Below are 10,739 nucleotides of genomic sequence, written 5' to 3' on the forward strand. Positions count from 1 at the left end.
CCACAAGGACCTGGCGGGCAAGTGAGTGCGGGCGCCGGCCGCCCTATGGCGGGGCGAGGCGGGTGAACGGCCGTTGGGGTTATGGCTGTTGGGAAGGGACAGGGGGCCTGCCGGGCCTTGAGCGGGAGGGAAGGCACTTGCCTAGCAGTTGCGTTTCATTAAAAAAAAACAACAAATTTCACCTCATGGTTCTGTAATTCTTTATCTGTTGTTGTTGTTGTTGTTTCTAATGACGGCTTGCTCTGTGCTGGTGCTGTTCTAGCGTGGTACCTGAGCCCTTCATCGTGTCAACCTGCGACCCCTCGGAGTTCGTTTACCTGCCCTTCACCTGCGTGAAAATGATAGGTCGGGGGATTTATTTTCCTCGACTGCTATAGAAATTTCAATATTTCCATTATTACTACTTTTTTCCCATTAGGAGGCTATTTTGGATGTCAAACCTTGGGATTTGAGCTACTCACAGGGCAATGGGTCACACACCTTTTATCTCTCCGCCTGCACCCCCCACCTGAGGGTTCAGTCAGAAGTCGATCAGTTCAGTTGAAATTCTTTGAGTCCTTGTTCACTTATTTTCTAGAGGAATTGATTCACGTCTAGGAATTTCATGTTAAAACTTGGAAATGTTCCCCTTAAAATATGGCTTCAATGTGAATGTAGTACTTCACCAGTATTGCACACACACTGAGGTTATGACCCAGGCAAAGTTGAATTAGCTTTATGAAGCGTGAAAACTGGAGTAGATTTTTTTTTTCAGGAATAAGCGCTTTAAAAATGCGTAGTCGGTACCTGTGCTTATGTCAAATGGCCATAACATATTATTAACCTCCCAGTCCCAGCACTGTTTCTCATTTTCATTGAATATGGCATTTTGAACATTTTTTGAACTTTGACTAACCTTTTTAATCTTAATCCATGAGGGATATAGTTTTCATTACATTTTGTGTGCACTATCCTAGGGACATCATGAGGGTCTGGTGTTTTTAACCTTCAAAATCGAACATAAATTCACCGAAAACAAAGTGATGAGCTATATTATCTGAGAATCTAGTCCTGGAGTTTAAAAAGAGCCAGGTACCAATTCCAAGTGAGTGTTCCTGACGTTTGAACGCAAACACTTTGGAAAATTGCAACCTCAAATGTATAGAAAATGAAAACAAAAGGAGCGCTCTGACATAGGAAGTAAGCTGAGAAACAGAACTTGTTAATGACAAAACGTGCTCTATGAGTGATATTTTTTCTTTTTTTTGTAACCTGTGGACAGATATCGTCAGATATTGGAAAAAGCCATTCAGCTGTCGGATGTAGAACAACTTGAAGCTTTGAAAGCTTTTGTAGAAGCAAGTAAGTGCACTTGGTATAATTGGTTGCACACCGAGTAAAGGCCAGGTCTTTAGGATTCTGTATCTGTTAGCTGTGTATGTAAATACATGATATTTTGGTTCTATTGGAACCAAATAGAGGGGAGCCAACTTTGGCATATTGAGAAGTTAAGGGAAAATGGACTTGTAAGCTCTGTAAAATATTACAACTTTCCAGCCTGACAGTGTGACAATATCAGAAGGTAAAAAGATGAAGTAGTCTACTGAATGCTAAGATTAATACTGGATGCCAAGCGGTATTTAGACTAGCAACCCCCTTCCTCCTCAGTCTTGAGTTAATTCGGAAACCTGGCAAGAAGAAATGGTTAGGAATTTTTTTGTGTGTGTTGTATTGGCTGTTTGGCTTAATGAAATTATACCTGCTGTAATTTTTTTTAAGTTGAGAATAAACTTGCTGAATTTAGCCTGAATGTTTACTTTGTCCAAGACACTTCAGCAACTGAGAACAGTCGTTCTGAATGAAAGGCCTTTCTAACTCAGAGTGAGAACTGCGTTATTATCTGTCAGTGGTTAAAAGTCTGGTGACCTCTAGTGCCACCGTTTCTGAGAGAGAAAAACAACTTTTAAAACTTAACCCCCCCCCCACATTTAGATACAGAATTAAAAACTGGAAATATTCAAATTTAATGTGAAAGCAAATGATCACTTACAGTGAAGGTACTGACAAGCATTGCATCCATCTTGTGTTGTTCTTCCATGCATCTCTGAACCAGTGGTGAATGAGAATGTCAGTCTAGTGATATCTCGTCAGCTGCTGACAGATTTCTGTACCCATCTGCCAAGTCTTCCTGACAGCACGGCCAAAGAAATTTACCACTTCACCTTGGAAAAGATACAGCCTAGAGTTATTTCATTTGAAGAGCAGGTGAGAGATCAATGATGAGGGGTTTTTGGTTTGCAGGCTTGGCTTTGGTTTTTTTTTCCTTATGTGTTGACTATTTTTAAGTCTTTAAAATAGCTGTTCAAAACAGACATTTCTGCTTAGAGTCCAATTTTGTATTCCTGTACATACAAAACTTGTGTGAAATGCAGAGAGTACTTAGAACGGTTCAAAGAATGCAGACTTTGTCTCTTCATCTGGATGCCAGGCATGTCATCCCGCCGTCACCAGAAAATGGCTTCCTGCAACAAAACAATACTTGAACTCCTGGAGGCCACTCTCTGTCAAGAGGCAGACTGGTACTCATTGAATTGCATCTCACTCAACTAATGGAGCAGGCAGGTGATGTCAGGAGAGAAGCATCGTGATCAATAGCTTTTGTTTCAAAAGAAGTATCTCTCTGTGTGTATGTATATATTTAAGCCATAAATATTTTACCAGGAAAAATGTTTTCTTGAAATCCTAATTCTACAGTTACCTGCTGAATGTTCTGCCATTCTTTTTCAATAGAGTTCTCGTGTTTGTCTGGGAGTTCTTACAGAAGATGTTTATATAAAAAGCCTCTAGGATCTAGTATTTGAGAAGAAAAGCAAGGCAGTTTCTGTAGCAATTTGTATTTGCTTCTCTTTATCTTTTGTCTTTTTAAGCAGCTTTTACTCTAAGTCTTAACTGAACATGCTCACCTATATGTTATAATGATCACATGTACATCCAAGACAACATGATGTGTTTTTTAACTATGCTTCTGGTTATAAACCCCAGATTGTACGCATTGGTATTTTACCTGTTGACAGCTGCTCTGCAAAATAGAAATTTCTGCATTGGGATCTAATCACCTCATTCATATCTCACAGGCATGGTATAAGGAATAACTACAAGAAATGGCTTGTGAATCTTGGTGCTCCAGTTCTTGAAAATCTTGTTCCATCTTTTTAAAAAGCTTTATAAAAGGTTACTACTTACCACTCCCTGAAGATAAACTCCTTTCATCTTGTTGCAAGCTTAAGCGGAAGTGCTTCAAATCAGCACTCATGTTTAGATAACTTGGTTTTAAAGCTTGATGTGGGAATCCCACACAGGACTCCTTGTGTGGGAGGAGTTGTGTGTGTGTAGGTTACTGTGTCTGGGGTATTAATTAATGAACGGGAACAAACACTGAATGTTAATATAGAACTATTCAACTTTTATAGTGTTTGCTATTGGTTTTATTATTATTTAGGTCGCTTCAATAAGGCAGCATCTTGCATCAATCTACGAGAAGGAAGAAGACTGGAGGAATGCAGCGCAAGTATTGGTGGGGATCCCTTTGGAAACAGGGCAAAAGTGAGTCCTGTGCTAGACACAGTTCTGTGTTGTTGAATATGCTTGCGCCCTTTGTACTTAACTAGACCAGTGAGTGAGAATTTTGAGGTTGCATATTTCTGCAGTTTCAGTAGTTCAGGCCAGAACTACTGCCAGATGACACAAGTATTGCTTGATGACTGTGTGTTATGGTAAACAGTTTAGTGGGTCAAAATACTGCACTGGAAATACTGCACTATTTGTCGGTCCATTAATAAACAGTCTTTTTGATAGTAGTTTACAAAAAATGCTTCTAAGGTTCTTGAAAGGTGGCAGTTCTTCCATGCATTGGCCTTTACACTTCAACCTGAAGACATAGTTTGAAATTGGGTATTAAAAAAATACAGTTGAGCCTTTATGTGGGAGTTGGTTTGTGCACTGTGTTCTGTTTTTTGTTTTGTAAGTCTAGAACTACTTCTCTCTGGGTGTCCTTTCTATCCTCTTTCTCTGTATACACGTAGAAGGAATTGCTGTAGATTTTGGTAGTTTAACATCTACTTGTTCCAACATAAGTTTGCTGCTTTACTCAAGTGGCTCACCATTTATGGCAAACTTCCAATCCACTAAAAGCAGATTATTAGAGTGTACATTTGTGTCTTGGTGGACAGCATTATTCCTACTGGTGTTTGTAGGAGCCAGTTCTATATTGGCATTCATCTCAAATTTCTTTACCCTGAACAGAGACCACTAATTTTGGTGTTAAGGAAGAAGAAAACCACAAGTTGCCAAGTGCTTAAGAATTGAAATACATTTTTCGAACAGATAAAACCAAGGGTAGTTGTGGAACAACTCTGAGCACTCGCTTTTCTGTTTCTCTACAGACAGTACAATGTAGATTATAAACTGGAGACCTACCTGAAAATTGCCAGGCTCTATCTGGAGGATGATGACCCAGTTCAAGCAGAAGCTTATATTAATCGAGCTTCCCTGCTTCAGAATGAATCAACTAATGAACAGCTGCAAATCCATTATAAGGTTGTGTAACTTACTTTATTGCTTTCTCTTTCTAAAGGGAAATGATGCCACATTGAGATGTTGCTATGCAATGCCACTAAAACTTTCATAATGAGAAAAGAGGTAGGGAAAAGCTTCTAAATGGAGCTTGAGAGCCACATCTTAGCAATAATTAGATGGTTCATTCCTTATGATTTGGGGAGAAGTCTGTAAAGGTTTCTTAAATCCCAGCTTTACTGATTGAAAATAAAATGTAGGCTTCAAAACATCTGAAATATTGTTGAAAATGTTGCCTCCACCTTTGTCTGTCAATGTAAGAAAAAAAACAACCATGTCCAGTATTAGAGACAATGGAATACGTCCCCATCTTGTACTTAAATAGTAAGTTCCATCCATGAAAGTAGCTTTAAGTCTCAAGTAGTAATCAACCTTACTGCTTATTTGTGGGTTTACTGTGTATATAGTTCATACGCTAATTTCTCAAACCATTTTATTAACTGGGATGAGCAGTGATTATAGTGTGACAGTACCAATAAAGTGTGGTGGTGTCTAAAATTCTGCAGCACAAAGCAGATGTGCCATGAGCTGTAACTTCAGTTGTGGTGGTTTTGGTTTGTTGGTTTCTCTTTTTTTTTTTTTTTTTTCCAATCCTCCTATACTGTTTCAAAGCATACACTCAGTTGGAAATGTAGATACTTTCTGTATTGTAAGCATTAGAAAAGCACAAAGGAAGAGAGAGAAGAAATATCAGATGCTGTTACAGTTCTGTAAGAGAAAAGCAAACACTTGAAACATAAATTGCTACCTAAGTGCTAGGTGTCAATGTCAGTGGTGAAGGGGAAGCTTACATAAGTACAGTATCAGCTGTACAATACTTCACTTACTTAGTTTCTGGCATTTAGACATTTGCAATACTTAACATGTAAATAGTGCTGGGAAATGCCCTTTCAATTACTTTCCATGATACTTCAACAAGGGTTTTAAAAGTCAAGCTAATCATTCAAAGACTCAGATTTCCCTAGGATGCAGTAGAGCAGTATTTATGGGAGATGTCACTTGGTAATGTGGGAATTTATACACACCTATGTTATGCAACCATCCCTATTAGTTTTCTTTTTCTGAGATGTATTTTCTTCCTAGGTTTGCTATGCTCGAGTTCTTGATTACAGAAGAAAGTTCATTGAGGCTGCCCAAAGATACAACGAGCTCTCCTATAAGAGCATAATCCATGAAACTGAGCGACTGGAGGCATTGAAGCATGCTTTGCATTGTACTATTTTGGCATCAGCAGGTAAAATACATGTTAAATTTTTGTATAAAAGACCCAACTTAGGTATTTCATATCCCACAAAGCAAGTCAGCTTGTGCATTGCTTGTGGTGAGGGATCTTGTCACTAAGATTTAGTCAAGCAATCCAGAATTGTGAGCACGGTGTCAAAATTACACATTGGCATGCTGTTAACTCAGAGTTGGATTACTTCTGTGTCTTTTCCAGTGATAAGGTGGCATCTTGGCTAAAGATGCAAAAGGTAGCCAGTGGCAAGCAATGTTTTGGAACTGAACACAGCAGAGTTCCTTCTTTGGTAGAGCTTTGTTGGTTAATTGCATGTATTAAGGAAAGAAAGATTATAACTTTCTGTTGTTTACTTCTAAATACTCAATGGTTTGGTGATCATTTATGAAGATTTTTATTGACTCTCCTAGGACAACAGCGTTCTCGCATGCTTGCTACACTCTTCAAGGATGAGAGATGCCAGCAGCTTGCAGCCTATGGGATCTTGGAGAAAATGTATCTTGACAGAATCATCCGTGGAAATCAACTGCAAGAGTTTGCAGCTATGCTCATGCCTCACCAGAAAGCAACTACAGCCGATGGTACATATTTCTCTAAAGCCTTGGATTGCTAAGTGTTCATCCATGGGAGTCAAATTTGCCCATTGCAATCAAGAAATGTGATGGAAAAGAATTTAGCATTGTTTATTTGATTATTTAAAAATTATTTTCCAGAATGTTGCCCTCATGAGTACAGTTTAATAGTAAAGCTTCTCATTTTTCTGATTGGCTGCTAAGGCTTTGAAATATTCTTCCAGAAGCTTGTAAAAGTCTGGTTTCTCTGTGCATTTACAGTCCTCTTTACTGACAGCCTCCTAGTATTTCTGATGTTGCTTCATTCTTTGAGTCTCTTGCCTTTTGAGCTTCTCAAGTTCAAAGGCACTGTTTTGAATAGGATGCTCAGGAACACGTGACGTGCATGTAGGCTGTAAAAGGTCTTTGTGCATAAATTTATTTGAACTGCTTTCTGACTGTTGACAGACAGTGCAAGGTCCAAGTCATCCTTTCACTGTCTCTGAATTATTTTCTGATCCATCACACTCAAATCTTAGTAGCTTTGTTCTTCCTGGGACCTCAGAACAGGGAGAAATAATGCGAAGTAATTACTTCACTGGAATCCTAAACACTGGTCTCAATTTTCTAAATTAAAAGAATATTGAAGTGGAAGCGTCTTAGTCAGGCAAACCTTCTTTGTGAACATTACTTGTTTAGGGACAAATAAACAACTGTGTAATGGCAGAGGTGAAATCTGGTTAAAGATTCTTACTGTTAGCTGCAGTCCTTTCCCTGGGTCGATTTGTTGTTTATTTATAACCTATGCTGTTTGTCCTTACAAATTAAAGAATGCAAGTTAGTTTGTATTTAATAATGTGCTTATCTTCAGCTGGGGGTTAAAGGACAAATTAACTCAGTTGTTAAATCAAGAAGAGAAATTAGATGAAGATTTATCTTCATACAAGCACAGTAAGAGAGAGGTTAATTGTACTCCTAAGAGCTGTAATGAATGAAAAAAAAAAAAAAAGAAGAATGGTGTTTCCATTTGGCAAGCTAGCAAGTGATCACAGGAGGTTAAACTTCGTCAATTCAGATGTTGGGTCTGGTAGCAAAACTGAAGGCCCCACTTGATTATTCTAGAAATTAAAAAAAAGAGTTTAAGCTACCTGTCTTAAAAACAACCATTTGCCATTCATTTCCTCTTGCTGACTTTCTTCTGGATAGCATAACACTGATGCAAGGCAGGTGCATCTGGACCTTCTGCAGACATAACCCTTGGGGGGGGAAAAAAGCATTATCCATTTGCTCTACAGTATAAACCAAGTATTTGAATCTTAGAATAATGGAATTTTTTCTCATTCAACCACACAGGTTCCAGTATCCTGGACAGAGCTGTTATTGAGCACAACTTACTATCTGCGAGCAAACTTTACAACAACATTACTTTTGAAGAGCTTGGAGCATTACTAGAAATCCCTGCAGCTAAGGTATCAGTTTTGTACGTCTTTAGTAAAAACAAGGAGCATCAGAGACATGAGAAAGTTGCTGTGGAAAATATTAGGAAAATTAATTAAATATTATGAAATAATTAAATATTCCATATTATGAGGAACATTAAATACCTAGCACATCTTATAAGGAAAGGTGCACGATGTGGAATGAACAACAGTGTAGTTAGATGCCACTGATACTATGTCTAATCGTTTAATAATTAGTGTTGTGTCTAGGGTTTTTTCCCCACCATGTGTGGAGATGATGAAAAACCCATAAGGACTATGAAGTCTTAAAAATTTTTAACTTCTTTAAGAATGGAAAAAGTTTCTAACATCTTTCTTCATTATTTCAGGCAGAAAAGATAGCTTCTCAGATGATAACTGAGGGTCGCATGAATGGATTCATTGATCAGATTGATGGAATTGTTCATTTTGAGAGTAAGTTCGACCACAGTAATTTAATTTTTTTAACACCATTCAGAGTGATGTATTTGGGTTGCTGCCTTATAACATGAGGAAATTAGTTCTTAAGATCTTCTGTCTGAAGTGAAGGTTGCTTCATCTTGCTGTGGCCAGGAGGTGGCAGAGTTTGCCATAAGGGAGGACCACACTTCACCTCTCCTCCCTACTACCCACAGGAAAGTGTGAATTTATTCCATCTGTCTCCCTGTAGGAGCAGGTTCATTAGGAAGTTCTCCGTTTAGTTCTACTTTTCAGTGCAGGAGTTAGGCTTGTAACAGGCAGCTAAAATGACTGTAGCTTTTGAATACGGAAATGAGCATGATGTAGCTGCAAGGAAGGCTTCCTCGGTGAGGGCAGTGTCAAAAGAAAGGGTTGCAGTTGAAAAAGCAAGGGAATTGCTAAGACTTACTTTGTTTTGCATGGTGTTTGTTTTGGGTTTTTTTGCAGCTCGTGAAGCTCTGCCAACCTGGGACAAGCAGATTCAGTCACTGTGTTTCCAGGTTAACAACCTGCTGGAGAAGATAAGTCAGGCAGCCCCAGAATGGACAGCACAAGCAATGGAGGCCCAGATGGCTCAGTGACTGTGCAGTCATTGTGTGAACGGGGGCGATCAACCACCGGGTGTGCTGGAAGAAGGGAACTGAGCAGGACTGCAAACCAAACGACTGACCTATCCTCTTTTCCCCATCTTCTGCTTTCATTCTGGCTTAGGACACAGTTAGGTGATGCCACGTTTGGTGTGACAGTCCTCCAGTTCTCTGAGCATAGGATGTTGCTGTTGCTGCCTCTACATTGCATTCTGCTGTCCTGAAAGCTGTGGTTTCCACATAGAAGCAGCTGTGATGTCTGCACCAGGCTTTGGTTTTGGTTTATTTAATTTTATTTTTTTTCCCTGCTGTATTACTGTAGCTTTGTAGCCCATTACTTCCTATGGTGTTTGCCCTGCTGTAAGAATGTAAGTGCCATGTTTTTTTCAGTTGTAATTATTCTAATAAAGGCTGGAGTGAACAACTTGGTTTAAATGTTGCAGGGACCTGGGTTATTTTTCTTAAGCAGTAACTTGAAATAAGCAGAATTTTTTTGAATTGTCAGTTTCAGCCCCAGAAAATCTTAACTGAGAAACAGCTTTTTCCTTCTCTCCTTATAAAATGCAAGTCTGAAATCTTAACTGAAGGAAATACTGACGCTTCTCCTGCATTGATGCAGCAGGGCACAGAATTATCTGAGCTAAGTGTTGGGGTAAAGACCCCACTGAGAGAGACGGGGGTAAGTGGTGAGAAATGTAGCACATGCCACATAAGGTAGGAGGAGCACGTGCTTTGTTTTATTCTCTAGGTCTGCATGAATTGGTGATTTAACAGAAGTATTCATAGTGGTTTTTTTGGAACTGAAGGTGTAATGAGAGACTGACAGGTAGGGGTTCTGCACTACAAAAGATTAAATACCCTCTGAAACTGGAGTAGCTGGAGAATACTGAATGGATTACTTATACAATGAGCTACAATGAGGAGGTAGAGGTGTCATGTGATAAGCAGGGCTAACCTGAAATGTTCATGCATAGCACTGAAGTAACAAGAGTGGCCCTTTTGATGAATATCAGTCTGGGGGTGTGTGCTCTACCCATTCATAAGGTCTGCCAGATACATGAGTCTTGCTGTGTGACCTGCTGGAGAAGTTTCAGTGGAGACCTCTTCTGGTAATGGGGAGACGGGGCAGAGTTTCATCAGTAGCTGTTCCTGCCCAGAGGTTATCTTTTAGTCTGAGGTGATCACATTCAGGTTGTAATTTCAGCTTTGATATGAATTGCCTTAGATAATTTTTCATTTCAGTCAAGTAATAACTTCTTAGGAGTTTTCAGACTAACTGTTCATCCTAGTCTTGTCTCAAAATCTGGAGGGTGTTGGTGTATTCTCAACTCAAAGGTTTTGACTTAATGTACAACTCTAATGCCTTGATTTTTGTTCTGAGCTCTTTTTTTTTTCTTGGACACGTCTATGCATTTGTATTTGTAGTGCTCTTAGGTTTTTAGAAAGCAGAAGCTAGTGAAGGGTGGTTCATCCATAAATAGGATGGACTTCTGGCAACCTGGTAGGTGGTATTTCTGAGTCCTGAAACAACTGGCCAAGTACATTATTCTGGATCCCTGGTGGTAGCATCCTTCAGTTTCTCTGGGAGGGGAAGTGGTGACAGAGCAGCTGTGGGAGCAGGAAGGAGCTTCTCACCTCTTGACTAATTTACTGTAAAAGTGCAGAGGTGGAAGATTTTCCAGATCCTTATTACAGATGGAGGTTGGGTGCCTGTTGTCTTGAATTATACAATTCCTCCCTCACCCAGTGCCTCTTCCTTGCCAGGGGAGGGAGGTCGCAAAGAGGAAAGGAGATTTGTGGGTTGAAATAGAAATAT

At 39.4% G+C, this 10,739-nt stretch overlaps 1 protein-coding gene across 1 annotated transcript; it reads left to right on the plus strand.

The window, feature by feature from the left end:
• The first annotated feature begins 6 nt into the window (after positions 1-6).
• Positions 7-9,341, plus strand: COPS4 (COP9 signalosome subunit 4). Its single transcript, XM_010188242.1, has 10 exons — positions 7-21; positions 1,262-1,341; positions 2,093-2,244; positions 3,479-3,582; positions 4,422-4,575; positions 5,695-5,845; positions 6,259-6,429; positions 7,753-7,868; positions 8,228-8,312; positions 8,784-9,341. Coding segments are annotated over exons 2-10 (1,068 nt in total). The 5' UTR covers positions 7-21; positions 1,262-1,340; the 3' UTR covers positions 8,918-9,341.
• The last annotated feature ends 1,398 nt before the right edge of the window (positions 9,342-10,739 follow it).

The sequence above is a fragment of the Mesitornis unicolor genome, unplaced genomic scaffold (assembly GCF_000695765.1).
Source record: "Mesitornis unicolor isolate BGI_N332 unplaced genomic scaffold, ASM69576v1 scaffold10707, whole genome shotgun sequence".
In the NCBI taxonomy this organism is placed as follows: domain Eukaryota; kingdom Metazoa; phylum Chordata; class Aves; order Mesitornithiformes; family Mesitornithidae; genus Mesitornis; species Mesitornis unicolor.

Coding starts and splice junctions, on each gene's coding strand:
- COPS4 (XM_010188242.1), top strand. Junction 3,583..4,421: donor CCTTTGGAAACAGGGCAAAA/GTGAGTCCTGTG, acceptor GTTTCTCTACAG/ACAGTACAATGTAGATTATA. Junction 4,576..5,694: donor AGCTGCAAATCCATTATAAG/GTTGTGTAACTT, acceptor TTTTCTTCCTAG/GTTTGCTATGCTCGAGTTCT.